Source organism: Felis catus, chromosome A2 (genome assembly GCF_018350175.1).
Source record: "Felis catus isolate Fca126 chromosome A2, F.catus_Fca126_mat1.0, whole genome shotgun sequence".
NCBI classification, from domain to species: Eukaryota; Metazoa; Chordata; class Mammalia; order Carnivora; family Felidae; genus Felis; species Felis catus.
This window is the reverse complement of record NC_058369.1, coordinates 70866421-70886187: the sequence shown is the minus strand read 5'-3', so window position 1 is coordinate 70886187 and position 19767 is coordinate 70866421. Positions and strand designations below refer to the sequence as shown.

General features: G+C 47.2%; 2 protein-coding genes across 13 annotated transcripts in view; one reads left to right on the top strand and one right to left on the bottom strand.

The window, feature by feature from the left end:
- Positions 1–5890: 5890 nt before the first annotated feature.
- Positions 5891–19767, bottom strand: part of LOC101088997 (cytochrome c oxidase assembly factor 1 homolog) — a 39031-nt gene continuing 25154 nt past the window's right edge. For 2 of the 12 annotated variants that reach the window (XM_045052184.1, XM_023250192.2), the window contains exons 4-5: positions 9853–10000; positions 5891–6166 (exon numbers count right to left, since the gene is read on the bottom strand). In XM_045052184.1, coding sequence (XP_044908119.1) covers positions 6144–6166; positions 9853–10000 — 171 coding nt within the window. In that variant the 3' untranslated portion in view covers positions 5891–6143. Of the gene's footprint in view, positions 6167–7043; positions 7134–7272; positions 7414–8683; positions 8855–9852; positions 10001–10154; positions 10409–10931; positions 11450–17378; positions 19692–19767 lie in introns of those variants that run through there. The other 10 variants (XM_045052181.1, XM_045052182.1, XM_045052180.1 and 7 more) reach the window with 10 other exon arrangements.
- Positions 10843–18369, top strand: LOC123383822. Its single transcript, XM_045052177.1, has 3 exons — positions 10843–10977; positions 12565–15637; positions 17938–18369. Exons 2-3 carry the CDS (start codon positions 14146–14148, stop codon positions 18072–18074), a joined length of 1629 nt encoding a protein of 542 aa, XP_044908112.1. The 5' UTR covers positions 10843–10977; positions 12565–14145; the 3' UTR covers positions 18075–18369.

The window sequence follows — 19767 nt, the reverse complement described above, 5'->3', positions numbered from 1 at the left end:
CTGAGCCACCCACATTCAGGACGCGGGGCTCAATCCTACAATCCTGGGATCATGACCTGAGCTGAAATCAAGAGTTGGATGCTCAACCAACAGACTGAGCCACCCAGGCACAAGATTGTTTCTAAACATTAATGTCCTCTACTAAATACTCTAGTTTTCCACAGATTCTTTTGGGTTTTGCAGATATATAATGATACCATCTACATAAATAGCAACTGCTTTACTCTTCCTAATTTTTAGGTCTCTTGTTTTTGTTTTGTTTTTTTTTTTTGCCTAACTATATTGGATACAGCATAATGTTAAATAATAGTGGATATAGTGTATCCTTATCTTGTTTCTGACTTAAATGGAAAAAAACCTCTAGTAGTTTTCCAGTTGGGTAAGATGATCGCTTTGGGAATACATGTACGTGCACACACTCTCCTCTTATGAGAGGAACTATCAATTCTCATTTGTTTTTAATGTGAACACTTAATGAGTTTTTGTGAAATGACTTTATAAAAGTATCACATGGGGCTCAGTTGGTTAAGTGTCCAACTTTGGTCTCAGCTCAGGTCTTAACCCTCAGGATCGTGAATTCAAGCCCCATGTTGGGCTCCACACTGGGCATGAGGCCTACTTAAAAAAAAAAATGAAATAAATATAATTTTCCTCCTTAGCTCTGTTAATATGATTAGCTCTATCAATAGATTTCCTTATATTGAACCACCTTGCATTCCTGGAATAAATCTTAGTCACTGTTTACAGAATTGGCTAGGTTAAGCTGATGTAAAAATGGCCCCTAATTTTAGGGGCTTTTAAGGGTTTATTTCTCACCCATGCTACATGTCCCATTGTGGGTCAGCTGTAAGCTCTGTCACATATCATCTTCATTCCAGAACTGAAGTCCCTAGAGTAGCTACCATCTAGAATATTACTGAATTTTGGGAAGAGAGAAAAGAGGGCATGAAGAACCAAGGGCTGGCACTTAAAACTTTTACTCAGAAGTCTTGCTTATCACTTCCACTCACAAATCAATTGGCCAAAACAAGCCACCTGGTCACACCTGAGTTCAACAAGACAGGGATATATAATCTTCCCATAGAGGAGGGCACTGCAAAGATATAGGCACCACCATATTTTGTGAAAAATAATATACCACTTATTATACGTCCCTGGATTCAATTTGCTAGTGTTTAGGATTCTGCAACCACATTCATGGGAGGAATTGGTTTCTCTATAAAACTGACGTGGAAGTACAAAATTACTTTCTTATTAAGGCTGCAAGGTGATTGACACATGGTAGCTGCACTTAAAAGCTAAGTGTTACAGGTCTTTTTTGCGGCGACTCGGAGGCAGTAGGCTGCTTCAGGATGAAGCTGAACATCTCTTTGCCAGCTGCTGACTACTAGAAACTCATTGAAGTGGACGATGAATGGAAACTTCATACCTTTTTTGAGAAGCGAATGGCCACAGAAGTTGCTGCTGATGAACTAGGTGAAGAATGGAAGGGTGATGTGGTCTGAATCAGTGGTGGCAACGGCAAACAAGGCTTCCCCATGAAGCAGGTGTCCTGACCCATGGCCGTGTCCGCCTGCTGCTGAGCAAGGGGCATTCCTGCTACCAACCAAGGAGGACTGGAGAAAGCCCATATCTGTTCAGGTTGCATTGTGGACCAACCTCAGTGTTCTCCCTGTGGCCATCGTGAGAAAAGGGGAGAAGGATATTCCTAGACACTGACACTACAGTGCCTCATTGCCCGGGGCCCCAAAAGAGCTAGCAGAAACCTCAGACTTTACAATCGCTTGAAGGAAGATGATGTCTGCCAGTCTTTGTGAGAAAGCCCCTAAACAAAGAAGGGAAGAAACCTAGAACCAAAGCTCTCAAGATTCAGCGTCTTGTTCCTCCACCAGTCGTCCAGCACAAACGTTGGCATACTGCTTGGAAGCAGCACACTGAGAAACATAAGCAAGAGGCTGCAGGATATGCCAGACTGGTGGCCAACAGAATGAAGGAGGCCAAGGAAAACACCAGGAACAGACTGCCAAGAGACGGAGGCTGTCTTCTCGGAAAGCTTCTATCTCTGAGTCTGAGTCCTGTCAAAAATGAGATTGTTCTAAGAAGAACAAATAAGATCAGATATCAAAATAATAATAAAAAAGCTAAGTATTATGTGGTGGAGGAAAAAATTTCTGCCTCAAAGGCTTATTATTTAATGATAAAGGGCATTTAATATACCACATGTGATATGTGATACATACCTATGTCTGAGAGGCATGTTTTTAATATTTTCATCTCCCCCTTTCCTACCCTGGATTGTAAAATGCCACAGCTTTTCTCTACATGTTCCTGAATGTACTTTCACCTGAGCAACTCCGACGCTGGCCAAAAAACAAGCCTGGATGATGTACAGGTTACTAAGGAGGCAAGAATCCTGTAGGTGGGGCCTAGAGGTTTTCCCATCATCCTCCCGCCTCCTCCCTGACCTCCTCAGCCATCAGGCCTCCTGTGTATACAGCAGGTTTGCCAAGCATCTCAACGAGCGGTAAAAGCATTGCCTCACTTGTAAGATAGGTGCTTGGTAAGTATTTCTTCATATTTTTCATACAAACTGAAAACCAAACAGTCAAGTGGCCTAAGGCTGCCTGACTTCAGGAAACCCTTGTGCTGCTGCCTATTGAGCATTACCTTGACCTTCCCACTGTGCCAGCAGACGGAGGCCACTTTGTCAAGTTCTGGCTGTTTTGTATACATTTATTTTATTTCAGCTTCTTCATCTTTACTGTTAAAAACTTTACCAAAACCGGGAGTAATAAAACGTCTCATCAGGTATTATTAAATCAGTGAAGGGGGGATGGTTGAAGGGAAGAGAGGTAGGAGGAAGCCAATCCTAGAAAAATGGAATCAATGACAGTAAAATGTGTGATTTATCAAAAAGTCCTATCAGCCTGTCAGGACATAATCATCATAGTCTCTTAACCATCCATTAACTGTGCAATCATATGCTTACTCCCAAATCTATGATGGCCACAAGCCACATGCAAAATGCTAACACTGGCACATGTGGTGGCCAACTCACCTTTCCAGGGCTTTCTTTTACTGTGGCTTCAGCTAACCTGTCCCCTGGCCAAAATGGGTATCTTCGTTCTGGGGCATAGCTCATATTTCTCCTCCTGAGGCCTTTTTGTGTGTGTGTGTTTTCTTTCCATTTGCAGGCCACTCTCTTATCATGTCTGAAATCTTAGATTTCAAAAAAAAAAAGAGAAAGAAATCTTAGATTTCAAGGCCCATCAGATGACTGCTCCCTCCAGACTGCCTCCTGGATTCCTCCTAATCAGTATCTCAGTCTTCTCCATCGTTTTAGCACCAGTGCTTGAAACTCTTCTGGCACAGTGTTCCTAACACTCTAACTCCCCGGGCCCTCCCCACCCACTCAGCATGCCAGCTGGTAGGCAATTTGCAGGGGAAGACATGCCACATCCTGTAGAGTAAAGGATGTAGCAGTCATACTACCATTTGTTGGCTGTGATTTCTGATTTGTTGACTGTGCTCTCTCTTCCACAGTCTTTATGGAATTCTTACAATTCTAGTGAAGCCCTTTTCCAGTCCCTGAGCTGGGTGTGCAGGGGGCACTTGCTCAAACTCTGCTTGTGGCCAACAGTTGCCTTTTCTTCTGATGACAATGTGCATTATCCAAGATGTCTTCAAGGTAGTGGGAGTCCAACGGCTGAGTCACAGTGATTACTGGATACATAGGAAGTGGTGGGCTGCAAATACACATCACTCCTATGCTCAAAGCAATGAAAGACAATGTCTGTCTGCAATGGCCAAGTCCCAGCCTGTTCACAATTGCCCAAGGTGGATGGAAGTAAACTTAACTGGAAGAAGTACTCAAGATGGTGATTTCCAAATAGAAATCAAGGATTTTTTCATGACACAATACTATTTCCTGTCACTTGGGTTAGAAAAGCCTCTTAATTCAAATTCTACACAAACAAAAACTGTCACTTGCTTTTACTTCAGAACAGATGGCCCATCCAGGCCCTGGCTTTCTATGATTTGGCAATAGCAAGAAGAAACAAGCAAACACTGAAAGGAAGTAAAAGAGATCAAACATGAAACAATATGTAAACTAACACATATGCAATAAACTGTGTAGCTGTTCACGAATAAAGCAGCACAGGGGTGCCTGGGTGGCTCAGTCAGTTAAGTGTCCGACTTTGGCTCTGGGCACGATCTCACAGTTTGTGGGTTCAAGCCCCGTGTTGGACTCTGTGCTGACAGCTCAGAGCCTGGAGCCTGCTTAGGATTCTGTGACTCCTTCTCTTTCTGCCCCTCCCCTCCTCACCCTCTGTCTCTGTCTCTTACTCAGAAATAAACATTAAAAAAATAAAAGCACAAAAGTACATGCACAGTAGTCTACCATTTGCAGTAAAACTTTGGATTGCATGTAAAAGTTCTGTGTTTCACAAGACTAGCAAGCATTTCTAATAAATTATAACTTGATAAACGAGCTATGTCTTGCAACATGAGCAGTATGTGATGGTGAATGTCACATGATCAAAACTGAGCCAATGGCTCTTGAAATTTGCTTTGATATGAGTGTTTTAGATTACAAGCATGTTTCCGGAACAAATTATGCTCGCAAACCAAAGATTTACTGTACTTTAAAAGATTGTTCAGATTGTACTATCTGCAAAAGTGCTTTCAGGGAGACTCCTATTTCACTCTATAATCTATTCAAAGAATATTTGTTTTTAAAGAAACAAGCTCCAGAACAGAAATAACTTCCAATGATCAAAGGCCTCATGCTCTATATTGAATTTAAGCTTAATATTTCTGGAAAGTCTTCCCTCCAAAGAATATTAAGAATGTAGGAAAAAGGGGAACCTGGGTGGCTCGGTTGAGAGTCCTACTTTGGCTCAGGTTGTGATCTTGCAGTTCGTGAGTTCGAGCCTCATGTCGGGCTCTGTGCTAACAGCTCAGAGCCTAGAACCTGCTTCAGATTCTGTGTCTCCCTCTCTCTCTCTGCCCCTCCCCCGCTCATGCTCTGTCTCTAAAATAAACATTAAAAAAATTTTTTTAAGTTTTTCTTGGACCTCTTTATAATACGGTTTTAGCGTACCTCTTAATGGTTTATATGTTCTTTATATATTTAAAGTATGATTTTTGTCTCTCAAAAATAAACATTAACAAAAATTTTTTTTAATTTAGGAAAAGATCTAATGAACATCCTTTATTGTAGGCAATTATAACTGCACTAAGCCTGATAACAATAAGGGGGTGATACTGGCCTTTTCAAAGCAAATGTATCAGATTTCTGGTTTTCATCAGCTCTGGTGCTCAGAGGGGAGGAAGATGGTCGGCTTCATAATGTTCACTTATAAAAAAGGTACCACCTAAAGGTGTGCTCCTCTAATACGTGGCTGTTGCAGAGAAGGATAAGGACCTACTAGCTTTGAACTACCATTCCCAAGTTAGTTTTGCATGTGCTGTGTACACCTACATATTTTTTAAGATTCTAAAATGCTTGGACTAAAGCAGTTATTTTGCAAACCTTCATCAGGCAGACAGCTGACAACTAAAACAGAAACAAGAAGATAAACCGAAAGCAGTGAAGCAAAAAGCATTTCAAAGGGATTGACAATGTTCGCAAGCTACTTAACATGAATTCAGGGTCGGGCATTCTCATGTTAACAGTTACAGACCTCTTCAGAGCTGCTAGTAAGACTTGCCTTCTCATTGATGGAACTGAAAACTATGGGGGTCCGGAGGGGGAGGCAGGGAGCAGGCAGGAAAGAAAGAGGAGAACTAGCAAAAATCAGCAAACATCTTATTAACACTGATTCCTTTTACTCTGTGCTTTGCTTTTAGACAGTGAATTTGCAGATAAATTCTTATAAACTTATAGTAAAATGTCCATTTTTTATTAAATTAAAAACCTGCAATAACCGTGGTCAAATTAACATTATACCAAAATTACCACATGCCAGCATGTACAGTCACCCCTGGTGCTGGACACCCGGCTCAAGGCCCTGGAGGGACCCGGTGAGGAGGGGAGGCCACTCTTGGAGAAAGCAGAGTCGTTTTGATCACCTGTCCTCCTTCATCACCAGTGTCCCTGCTGAGCTTAAACACGGGAATCTGCTGACCACCCTTGAGCTTTAAGACCTTCTGAAGGTGCCACCTGAGAGAAAACAAAAGAATAGCCTCTAGTCACAAACACCAAAGCAAAAGGCATGGTCAAAAGAAAAAAAAAAACAGTTGTTTTTAAATAACGTCTTAAAAATTTTACACACTATTTTGTTAGAGCTATAAGATAACGTTTTAGCATTTCCTTAAGGACTCTCATAATTTAACCAGCATGACTGTCAAGGCAAGTTTAACAAAGAATGAATGACCGGTGAATGGAGGGGGCACCAGGAAAGAGAAGGAGCTTATTCCCCATTTCCTAATTCACATCAACCTTCAATTCTTGGCTGGAACTCTGCCAGCTCCTGCATTAATCCCAGGCTCGGGGGTCAATGAGCCCAGGGGGAGCCGGCTGGGGGCTGCCTGAGGGCTGCCTGCTCCTTTTATCCTGGGGAATTAAAACACAACTTGGCTAAACAGCAAGCATCTCTGGAGAGGCTTCCAGAAGAGGGAGTGAGTGAATGTAGCTATTGGCAACCAGACAAGAAAAGCCAATTAATGGGGTGGAGATCTTCTATAAAGAATGTGATGAATACTTCTGGAACAGGAACCCATGCCTTTGTTCATCTGTGACGACTGAGGCAAGTGTTAGAAGTTGTAACACAGCATCAATATCATAGATCTAGATCAGTAGAGCTGTCAAGTTCTTCACAGTCAGCAGCATAAGGAGAGGACAATTCAAGAGGCTGCACTGCATAAAACATCTGGACTGAGCTAAGAGCCAAAGCACTGGCTTGGTGTCCAGGCCATGAAACTTTTCAAGGTTTGAAAAATGAATTCTTACTATTGCAATCATTTCACTACAAATGAAAATGAGAATCAGGATTGTTTCCATTGGAGGGTTCTCTTCCTGTTCCCCCATTCCCACTCACCTTCCCATAATACCTCTGAAAGGGGGCATCTCTGGATGAGCTGACATAGTTATGGCCCTCTAACTTGGTTCCAGAGACTGGAATCTTCAACTGGGGGTATAAAATGCCAGATACAATTGGGTACATTGTTGTCCTCCCAAGAGATGAAAAAGTGATGTTTTCTAGAGCTAACCCTATGAAGTCCAATGATTATTCACAGAATTGGTTGTTTTCTAGCTGGAGAACTGACCTGATTTTCCATCTGGCTCCCTCCAAATGTCCTGGCCCTCTTTGGATGGTTTGGTGAGGTCAGTGGCAGTCCTCCTATCTGGCAGAGACCTTATGTGCAAACTCAGGGCTCTGAGTACTTACAACCATATTCAAAAAACCACTGTTAAGAAAGAACATAACTACAGATACACGCAACAATATGGACATCAAAAACAGGCCAAGTGAAAGAGCCTTACCCAGAAGCATATAATTTAATTTTCTAGAACAGGCTATGTTGGAAAAATGTATCAGAGAAGTGGTTGTCTCTAGTAGGGCTGAGGGATGTGAGAGGACCAACTGGGAAGAGCATAAGCGACTCTCAGGTGATGTGAACAGGCTACATCTAGACGGGGGCTTGTTACATTGGTGAATGTATTTATTAAAATTCATCAAATAGGACAGATTTGTACCTTTCCCAGAATGCAAATTTTACCTCAAAAAAAGAAAGAACAATAAATATATATTAAACTCTGGTTAATGATATGTTGCTTATGTGTTTAAATGAAGTGTATGGATGTTTGAACATGATGTGTTCATGGACACAGATATGGCTAGACGAACGATATGAGATAAAGCAAATCAAGGAAAATATTACAGTTGACCCTCGAACAACACATCAAAAATCTGCACGTAACTTTTGACTCCCCCCAAATTTAATTATTAATACCACACTGATGACTGGAAGCCTTACTACTAATATAAGCAGTCGACTAACACATGTTTGTATGTTCTATGTATTCTGTGCTGTATTCTTACAATAAAGTAAGCTAGAGGAAAGAAAATGTTAAGAAAATCATAAGGAGGGGCGCCTTGGTGGCGCAGTCGGTTAAGCGTCCGACTTCAGCCAGGTCACGATCTCGCGGTCCGTGAGTTCGAGCCCCGCGTCAGGCTCTGGGCTGATGGCTCAGAGCCTGGAGCCTGTTTCTGATTCTGTGTCTCCCTCTCTCTCTGCCCCTCCCCCGTTCATGCTCTGTCTCTCTCTGTCCCAAAAATAAATAAATGTTGAAAAAAAAAAATTTTTTTTTAAAGAAAATCGTAAGGAGAAAACACATTTACAGTCCTGTACTGTATCAACAAAAATCTGTGTATGAAGTGGGCCCACACAGTCCAAACCTGTGTTGTTCAAGGATCAATTGTAATTGGAGAATCCAGGTAGCTGGGTACCAGAGTGTCAATTCTTTTATCTTCTCTGTATGTTCAAAACTTCTCATAATGAAAGAGAGGATCCAGCCCATGGGGAAGCACAGAGGAGCCACGCCACATGGTGTGAAAGACTTGATGACATGCACATAAGGCCACCTGGCACACAGTGGGGCACTCTGTACCTGTCCACCCCTTCCCTTTGTCTTCTGGGCTCCCTCTCTCAGTGGCACCGCCACCTTCCCACTCACCCATATCGGACATTAAAGCATCACCTCTGACGCAGTCCTCTCCTGATCTAAGCAGGCCATAGCTCCGGTTCACACTCTCAGGGCTGCACAGCTGCATAGCCACACTGCTTTCCTAAAGGCAGTCCCCGGGGTCCAGTATCTGGGTATTTCCAATCGGCATGAATTGATCTTCTTTTAAAGCCAGATCAAATATTTTTATCAAAATACTCAAGTATGAGTGGCTTTTGTCAGAAAAAAGTCCCAATGAAACTATTCCCATTAAAAAATTAATAAAAACAACACTGACAAAAAAAAAAAAAATAGATCAGAGCATCTCACTCTTACCCATGGCTTCCGCTGGCCCCACAATTGAGTGTGTCTATCTCACACAATGATGTCACGGCCCTGTGGTCCCAGCCCGTCCTACCCACCACATCTGCCTGTGAAGCCTGCACCTCTGTGGAGGTCACACTGGCAGGGGGCACAGCCAAGTGCCTTCTCGGGCACACTGCTCCATAGCTGGCATTCCTTCTCTTCACAACAATGTCCCAGGTGGCTAACTGCTCCCTCCCAGGTTGCTACCACAGCATTCGTTTCAGGGTACCCTGTCTTACTTGGGAGTTTTAAACCATAACCCCCTGGAAACCCTTCTGTATCTCTGTATTGCCCACACAGCTTCGAATCATTCCTCTAACTTGGCGTGGGCTCAAAACATATTTGTTCAACATTAGAATAAACGCATCTCATATTCAGGTGACTTTACTGGCTGAAATATAAAAGCGGATATAGCTGAGAAAATGGACTGGCATTTCATGGCAGCAATGGAATAAATGAGCATTAAAACTACAGTTTAAAGAGTTGCTCACACTTGAATGAGCACTGACTGGTCGTAGATGTATTTCAAGTTCAAGGCAGAAGCTGTGGCACACTGCTGCTGCTCACTTCCCTACAACAGTCAGTTCCAGATGGTGCCCTGAGCCCGAACACTGCCTTCCCTGCCACAGTTATCCCCCAGAAAGGAAGACGAGTATGTGAGAATAAATTCACCCATAATGCTTTCACAGAAGGTGCTCAGTAATACCTAGTGGAGGTTTTACTTCGTGCATGTTCCCATCCCGAATCCTCCAAGACCGTCCCCCCAGCGATGGCAGCCCTCTCCCGGACTTCAGTCTGCATGGGGAGCACGTTACCTGGGCATCGGCAATGTCCACGAAGCTGTACTTGTCGGTGAGGTGGAGCTAATGGACAAAAGCGGAGGGCCCAGAGCCGCCAGGGCCTCGGGGTAGCTGTGCAGCTGCTCCAATGCGAGCTGGTAATAAGAAGCCCTGGAAAAAGCTTCTAAGGGGGAAAGACAGTTGTTACGTTTATTTTTCTTTTTTAAACTCAGTCAGGTAGACTCTCTATAGAAAGTTAGAGGATACAATTCATGTACAGCATGGAAACAGAAACAAATGTGAAATTTCTGGATGGAAAATAATTCGGGAACATTTACCCTAAACTGTCCCTTTTAGAGACTCCAAAAGCAAAGTATAGAAAGTCAGTGTTAGGATGTCCCTGGAAGGGGGCGGCCCTCTTGCCAGCGCGCCGGGACAAACTGAAGGTCAACCAATCACCGAGCGCCAGCACAACCCAACGGAAAGCCCTGAGCGGCTCTCCAGAATGAACTGAAGGTCAACCAATCACGGAGCGCCAGCACAACCCAATGGAGAGCCCCGAGCAGCGCGCCGGGACAAACTGAAGGTCAACCAATCACCGAGCGCCAGCACAACCCAACGGAAAGCCCTGAGCGGCTCTCCAGAAGGAACTGAAGGTCAACCAATCACAGAGCGCCAGCACAACCCAATGGAGAGCCCCGAGCAGCGCGCCGGGACAAACTGAAGGTCAACCAATCACCGAGCGCCAGCACAACCCAACGGAAAGCCCTGAGCGGCTCTCCAGAAGGAACTGAAGGTCAACCAATTACCAAGCAACAGCACAACCTGGCTAGAGAGAAAGACCCACCCGAGCCTAAACCTGGAACTGCTGCAGCTTAAAAACCCTACCCCACCATACCCGGGCGCGACTTCCTTGACTCCTTTCTCTCTCTCTCTCCCTGAGTCAGGGAACCTCGCCCGAGACCTTAGTTCCCAAATAAAGCCTTTGACTGCTAAAATTTTTTAGCCTCTGACTCCTATCTTTACCCTGCCTTATGCCTGACCCTAACATTTGGTGCCGAAACCCAGGAGGAGGTGGTAGCTCGCCTCCCTCGGCTGAACTCCCCCCTTCTCACCAAGCCAGATGCCAACCAGCCTACTCTCAAGAGCCTACAGGAGCCGGTAAGTAGGACAGACCCCTCCTCCCCCCCTTCCAACTAGGCTGACAAGTCACCACGAGAGACGTCTTGCAAGTCAGTCTCCTCTCCTCCGCACACCGAAAGGCCCGCACGCCAAAAGACCCCTTATTGCAACGTGAGGGACGCCTCGCCTTGCCACGCCAATGGGGAGCAATGAGTCTAAACCACCTCGATCTCTTACCCCCCTCCAATGCCTGTTAAAAAACTTTCGGCTCCTGGGCTTACAAGGTGAACTTCGTCGTAACCGACTCGTCCGCCTTTGCACTGTAGTCTGGCCTCAATACAAATGAGATAATGATTCTCAATGGCCACCTGAGGGGTCTTTACAATACCAAGTCTTAACCTATCTGGACAATTTCTCCCATCGGCTGGGAAAATGGGGAGAAATACCCTACGTTATGGCCTTTTGGGACCTCAGGTCTCACCCCCACCTATCTTCCTCCTGCCCCTCTGCATGCGTGCTCCTTGTCCGCCCACAACCCCCCCCCCCATGACCCCACCTCACCAACTTCCCCAATCTCCAACCCGTTAGAGGATCTAGCCACGCCACCCACCGGACCTCGCCCCCCTCTGTACTCCCAACCCCCAGCCATCCCGCCCTTGCCTCCCATATCATCCCCAACTCGTGCTCAGGCCCCTCCCAGCGAACAGACCCCAGCGGCCATCTTACCTCTCTGTGAGGTGCCAGGGACTGAAGGCCTGGTTGCATCCCCTTCTCCAAGACTTGTCCGCCATTGAAAAGCGACTAGGGTCATTCTCAGCAGACCCCACCCAATACATTAAGGAATTCCAATACCTCGCCCAAGCCTACAGTCTCATATGACATTCATGTGATCCTCACCTCTACCCTCACCCCTGAGGAGAGGGAGCGCATCCAGGCCGCAGCCAGAGAGCATGCAGACCAAACCCACATGACCGACCCCACTATGCCCGTAGGAGCCGATGCTGTCCCGGCAGCCGATCCCAATTGGAACTACCAACATGCAGGCAATGGTCCCCGGCGCTGGGACCAGATGATCCAATGCCTACTAGCAGGCATGAGGGCAACCTCAAACAAATCAGTAAATTTTAACAAACTTCAAGAAATAATACAAGACCCCCATGAAAACCCCGCAGCCTTCCTTAGCCGGCTCACAGAGGCACTTACCCAATATACCAGACTAGACCCTACCACCCCCGCTGGGGCCACGGTACTGGCCACCTATTTTATTTCCCAATCAGCCCCTGATATTCGAAAAAAACTAAAAAGGGCTGAAGACGGCCCTCAAACCCCTATCGCCGACCTGGTAAAGATGGCTTTTAAAGTTTTTAATGGCCAAGAGGAAGCTCAAGAACAATAGTGACAGGCCCGTCTCCAACAAAAGGTACAATTACAAACCCAAGCCTTGGTAGCTGCCCTGAGACCAGCCACAGTAAAGCCCTCTGGACCACGGCCCCCTCCGGGGCCTTGTTTTAAATGTGGCCAAGAAGGCCATTGGTCTCGTCAGTGTCCCCATCCCAAAAAGCCTACCAGTCCATGCCCGTTGTGCCAGCAAATGGGCCACTGGGAATCTGATTGTCCTAACCCAAGGGACAACAGACTCGCAACACCTCCACGTGGCGAGGCTTCACCCGGATGGGACTCTGCCTTCCAACTGCTGGAGATGGAGGATGACTACTGACAAGGCCCAGACTCAGTAACTCTGGTGACCCACGCTGAGCCCAGGGTAAAACTCCAGGTAGCGGGTAAGTCCATCTCCTTTCTGTTGGACACGGAGGCTACCTATTCCGTCCTGCCGAGCTATTCTGGCCCCACTACGCCATCCTCCATTTCGGTCATGGGCATAAATGGCACCCCCTCCATTCCCCCATGCACACCGGTACTCACCTGCTGCCTGGATGGCCTCCACTTCTCCCACTCCTTCCTAGTCATCCCCTCCTGCCCCGTCCCCCTGTTGGGCTGAGACATCCTCAGTAAATTAGGAGCCTCTATACATTTACCAGCTATTTGCTCCTCTCCCTCCCCCACTCATCTCCTACTGACTGTTATCACAGACGACACAGACCACAGCCTCAACCCACACCCAGACCTCCCAATAGACCCAATCGTATGGGATACATCCACCCCAACAATTGCCACCCATCACCAACCTGTCCTCATTAGACTCAAAAATCCATCACAATTCCCATCTAGACCCCAATACTCAATCTCCCACACTCCAGACTAGGCCTAAAGCCCATCATTGATCGCCTACTCAAGGAGGACCTCCTAATCCCATGTCATTCCCCCTGCAACACCCCAATCTTGCCTGTAAAAAAGCCAAATGGCTCATATAGACTAGTTCAAGACCTCCGAATAATCAATGAAGCTGTAATTCCCATCCATCCAGTAGTGCCCAACCCATATACCCTCCTCTCCCAAATCCCCCCATCCACGACCCGTTTTACAGTGCTTGATCTCAAAGATGCCTTTTCCACCATTCCCTTACATCCTGAGTCCCAATTCCTCTTTGCCTTCACATGGCAAGATCTAGTCACTTCTCTGGCCTGCCAACTCACATGGACGCTACTTCCCCAAGGATTTCGTGATAGTCCCCATCTCTTTGGGCAGGCCTTGGCCAGGGATCTCCTCAAAGCCCCACTCTCCAGTCACTGTACTCTACTACAGTACATAGATGGCCTTCTATTATGTGGAACCTCTTTCAACCACACGAAACAAGATACAGTCCAAATCCTAAATTTCCTGGCTAACCTGGGGTATCGAGTCTCCCCACACAAAGCCCAAATCTGTACTAATACAGACATATTCCTGGGAGTCTCACTCACACCTACTACCAAGGCCCTAACCCAAGATTATCTTCAAGCCCTCCAGACCCTGTCCCCACCTACCAATGCAGACGAAATCCTCTCCTTCCTGGGTCTAGTAGGCTTCTTCCAACACTGGATCCCTAACTTTGCTATACACGCAGCCCCCCTATACAAAGCAGCCAAAGAAACCCCCCAAGGCCCACTCTCCATCCCAGGATCGGGCGCAAGGGCCTTCCAACCGCTGGTCACATCTCTAGTCACTCAATCGGTCCTTTCCCTCCCTAATGTTTCAAAGCCTTTCCTCTTATACACAGATGAGAGGGCTGGAATTGCAACAGGGCTCCTAACCCAACCCTGTGGCCCTATGTTACAAGCTATCGCCTACCTTTCTAAACAACTGGACCCTACGATCAGGGGGTGGCAACTCTGCCTCAGAGCACTTGCAGCAGCAGCCACTCTAACCCAAGAGGCATTCAAACTCACCCTACACTGCCCCCTAACAGTACTTTCACCGCACTGTCTATCTGATCTCCTTACACATAAGGCCCTGGCACACCTCTCCCCATCACGCATACAATTGTTCCATCTGCTCTTTATTGAAAATACTGAAATATCTCTCCAACTCTCCCCCAGACTCAATCCTGCCACGCTACTTCCACAAATCAACCCCAAAGACACTTCACAGCCACCCTTCCACTCCTGCACTGAACTTATAGATATTCTCTCCAAACCTCCATCTAACTTAAAGGACCTTCCCCTCACTTCCCCTGATCTCACCCTATTTGTAGACGGCAGCTCACTAGTTGACTGCAAGGGCCACCGACGAGCAGTGTACACTGTAGTTACATTAAACCAAACTCTAGAGACCCAGACTTTATCCACAGGAACCACATCCCAGAAGGCTGAACTCACAGCCCTCATTAGGGCTCTCCAATTGTCCAGAAACAAAAGGGTCACAATATACACAGACTCAAAATACGCTTTCCTTATTGCACATACACACTCCCACTTATGGGAAGAAAGAGGATTCCTCACAACTAAGGGTACCCCCATCATCAATGGGCCACTCATGGCGAAACTCCTTGAGGCCCTCAAACTCCCACAGGAAGTGGCCATTGTCCACTGCAAGGGCCATCAACCCCTAACCACAGAGATAGCTACAGGAAATCACAAGGCTGACAACACCGCTAGACAAACAGCTCTCTCTCTCGACCCAGTTCCTATGGGCATCCTCACCGAAGATACCACTCCCGATTATACCCCAGATGAACAAAAACAATACATGGCCCATCCCAATGCCCACGCCAACGCAGGCTGGACCATGCTGGGCCCCCGACTGGCCCTCCCAAATAGCCTAGTCCCTTCCCTACTAACAAAAATCCACAAAACCCTACACATTGGGCCGGAGGTCACCTTCCGCTTCCTTGAGCCCTTTATGTACCACCCCCACCTACGACAACTGATCACCAAAACACACCAACAATGCACCACATGCTCTGCAGTCAGTTCCCAAGGGAGAATGAGGCACCCAGGCCCCACTCATCAGATGCGGGGCCATCTCCCGGGCGAAGACTGGCAAATAGATTTCACTCACATGCCAAAACACAAAAAATTACGGTATCTCCTTACTATAATTGACACCTTTACAGGGTGGATAGAAGCCTTCCCCACCTCATCTGAAGGGGCCTCCACAGTGGCTGAGATCCTACTCAAGGACATCATTCCCCGCTTTGGTCTACCAAGAAGGATGCAGTCTGACAACGGGCCCACTTTCATCTCAGCAGTCACCCAGGAGGTCTCCAAAGCTTTGGGTATTACTTGGAAACTCCACATACCACACCACCCCCAGTCCTCGGGTAAGGTTGAAAGGGCCAATGGCCTCATAAAAGACTATCTCACTAAACTCCCCATAGAGACTCGGCTTTCTTGGCCTCAACTCCTACCTATAGCACTCACCTGACTCCGAGCTGCTCCCTGAGGACCCACAGGCCTCAGCCCATTTGAACTCCTATACGGGCGACCCTTCCTGTTACCCCAACCCTACCAAAAGATCCTCCTCCTTTGGCTGCGTATCTCCCTTACCTCAGCCTGCTCCGACACCTGATTTGACAGTACGCTGACCTCACTCTACTAGCTCCCATCGATCTCTCCTCTCCCTCACTATCTGTAAACCCAAGAGACTCAGTGCTCCTTCGAGTAAGACAAAAACCAACCCTTGCCCCCCAGTGGGAGGGTCCCTACACAGTCATACTCACAACCCCCACGGCTGCTAAATTATTGGGCCACACCCCATGGGTTTACACCTCCGACCTCAAACGGGCCCCCCCTTTACCCCCTATACCAGAAGAATTGTGGACCTCCCAACCAACCGGCCCCCTCACCCTCAAACTAACCCGACAGGCCCCTTCATGACGGACCCTTCCCCTCGGTTTCCCACCTTCACACTCACAATATTACACGAGCTACAACTCTCCCACTCATCCGACCCCATCACCCTCCCCTTATTTCTCTCCTGGGTCTCCGACTGTTGGCTTCAGGGAACTCTCTCCTATTTCTCCCCCGTCGAAATCTCCTTCTTTAGCTTTTTACTAACTATACTTCTATATCATGATGATACTTCCCTTGTTACTCCTTGTTAACATCATCCCCCTTATACCCTCCTATAGGTGGGTTTTTTACCTATCCGAAACTTTTAATGGACACACCTCTATCAATACCCTCTACCCCTTGCCCCATTGTTGGATGCCAAAATCAAGTCACCTTTAAATTCCCCTCTTTCAACACCCTCCAAGCCTCTACGCGGATTACTCCTGCCATTTGCTTTTTATATGACCAAACTGACAAAATATGCTCCCAAACCTCCCCCAACCAATATGGAGGATGCCCCTATCACTATTGTAACATACACTGGCTCAACCTAGACTGTTTCACAGGACCAAGGACAGGCCGCTTCTGCTTAAAAAATGGCAACTTTACCCTTACTGTCCCTGATCCATGGGATACCCGCTGGCAAACCGGAATAAAGGGCAAACTGTATCAGAATGACCATTTCTCTAACCCCATCTCCTTTTTAACCAACTATCAAACCTATGAGCCCTCAATGTCTCCTTTCCTCTCCAACCTTAAAGATCTTACCCAAGTAATCACGGATCAAAAAGACCAGCTCAACACACAACTACAGACACCCCCTGCACAACATCCCTTCTCATGGCTTACATTGATCAGACAAGGAGCCATCCTGCTTAATCACTCAGGCTTAACCAACCTGTCACACTGCTTTCTTTGTGCATCCCTTCAGCAGGATCCAGTAATAGCCGTCCCATTACCCACCCCCTTTCCCAACACCACTAACTCCATCAACCACCGCAGAAGTCAAATCTCCCTACAGATTCCCATCCTCACTGAGACCCCTCAAGGCAACACATCTCACCCAATATGCTACTCCTCTCCTGCCTCCCCAACTTGCCCCTCCCCCCTGCCTATGCCTAGCCACGACCCTCCCCCAGGGGGATTCTATTGGTGTAAGGGCACAGCTTATAAACAAATGCCCCAAAATGCTTTTATCTGTCTCCCAGTCACCATTATCCCCCAACTCACCCTATACGGACAGGAAGAACTCCATCAACTCCTCGAATTCCGTCTCCAAAAACGAGTCGTTTTCCTCCCACTAATGGTCTCTCGCTAGCCACGTCCCTATTGGCCGCCAGGGTTGGGACCGGCTCCCTCACACACTCCATCCATTACCTCCTCCAGGGACCTGTCAGACAGGCTCCAGATCACAATAGAAGCCTCATCAACCTCCCTATCTGACTTACAAAGGCAGATCAACTCCCTAGCACAGGTCACTCTACAAAACCAAACCAACGAGCCCTAGATCTCCTGACAGCAGAAAAAGGGGGAACATGCCTGTTCCTGAGGGAAGAATGTTGCTACTACCTCAATGAGTCAGGCTTAGTTGAAACCAATATAGAACACCTAAAGGAAATCCAAAAAACTCTACCTGCCCACCCAGGATCCTCAGACCCCCTAACCTCCTGGTGGCAATCACCCCACCTAACTTGGCTCCTCCCCATAGTCACCCCACTAGTTTCTATCTGTATAATACTTATGCTCTTACCTTGTTTTCTCCGTTTCATATGGAAACGAATTCATGAAGTTTCCCAGGTCGCATTTCATCGGATGGTGGTCCGGCCCTATTCCTGCATTCCAACCTCAGACCCCACATACTATGGCATCACCCTTACACCCGCAGGAAGCAGCCAGATCAGATCCCTCGCCCATTATCACCAATAAGAGGTTGGAATGTTAGGATGTCCCTGGAAGGGGATGGCCCTCTTGCCAGCACGCCCGAACAAACTGAAGCCCTGAGCAGCGTACTGGAACAAACTGAAGGTCAACCAATCACCGAGCGCCATCACAACCTGGCACAAGAGAAAGACCCACCCGAGCCTAAACCCAGAACTGCCGCAGCTTAAAAACCCTACCCCACCATACCTGGGCGCGACTTCCCTGACTCCTCTCTCTCTCTCCCTGAGTCACAGAACCTCGCCCGAGACCTTAGTTCCCAAATAAAGCCTTTGCTAAATTTTTTAGCCTCTCACTCCTATCTTTACCCTGCCTTACACCTGACCCTAACAGTCAGTATCTGCGGGAACGTGGCAGATGACCTTGAGCAAGGTACTTGATTCTTTCCGTACCTCAATTCCTTCATCTCTCATTTCCCACCTTATTCGTTGCCTCGTTTCTTCATCTAAGGGGTTTGCCCAGATCCTTTCTGGCTTTCCTTTCAGTTCTAAAGTCCTGTGATTCCATGACTTGCTCAAAGTGACATGGCTCGTCCATGGTAGAGCTGGGGCCAAAATCTATGACTCTGGACTTCTAAACATTGCTCCTTTCACTAGGATGAAGGCCCCAATAAACCAGCATAAAATATCCCCCAACATCAACAGCAACAAAACCTTTGGGCCAAGAAACAGAACGTGAAAATGCTGGTTTGTCAAGTTTATAGATTTAAGGCAACATTTCATGTAGGTAAAGCTGCTTATAAGCTACTCTCAGTCTCAGGTACATTTCTTGGGCCAAAGGCTACCAGAAGCCCCAGGAAGTTCCTCCCTGAAGGTATAAGGTAGACGAGCTGCCTTCGGGAGAGAGCAAAGGTAGGCTTCCCAAGTAGGGGTTTCAGTTTGGCAACAAGAAAGAGCTTCCCTCCTGTAGGCCCCATCCCAGTATGAAAGGGGAGGATGGCCTGAGACAGGAGAGGCCAGGGAGGATGCTCACCCTGGGCTACTTCCCAGGACTGGGAAGTATGAGCATGGTGCCAGCCAAGACAGGAAAAGGAGGAGCACAGGTCAGGTCCAGATTTCCATGGCGAGACACCGTTCTCAGTATCTCCTATGTCTTACAATTTATTTAATTTTACAACAACCTCATGCACAGGCACTAGTGTTGCCCCTCATCACACAGATAATGGAGGTGAGAGATCCTCCCACAAGGCTACACAGCCAGCGCAGAGCTGGCTCTGGCATTCAACTCAGGCGGTTGGCTATAGATGCCAGCTGGGCTATCTCTCCTGGACGAGCCCGGCCTACTGAGGAGGAAAGACCTCGGTCTCCTGACCCATAAAATGTACCCATTCCTGTTGTGTCCTGCTCCCACCCCTTTGGCAGAGGGGAGAGGAGGCTGAGCTATTCCAGTCTGAATTACCCCTGGCTGTGCTCGCCTCAGGCCACCTCAAGACTCAGAGAGCCCTGGGCCAAGGCTGAAGGAAGGCGGGGGAGAAGGGATGCACAGGACACTGAGCGCTCTCTGCCTGTCTGCTGGTGATAGGTCCTGGCAGGAAGTGAAAATGGTGCAGAGTCAGGGTGAGAAGCCAGGCTGGGTGGGCATAAAGGATCTTCAAAGAAAGGCAGTCTAGAAAAAAAAAAAAAAAAAAAAAAAACTGCTGCTGCTTTGCAACTAGTAGCACTGAAATGACCTTAAATGTCTT

What these genes read in the sequence shown, in the direction of transcription:
- LOC123383822 (XM_045052177.1), top strand. Translation starts at nt 14,146, where the DNA reads ATGTTACAAGCTATCGCCTACCTTTCTAAACAACTGGACCCTACGATC. An exon ending in ACACCACCCCCAGTCCTCGG is followed by an intron (nt 15,638 to 17,937) that starts GTAAGGTTGAAA and finishes GAATTCATGAAG; the next exon opens with TTTCCCAGGTCGCATTTCAT.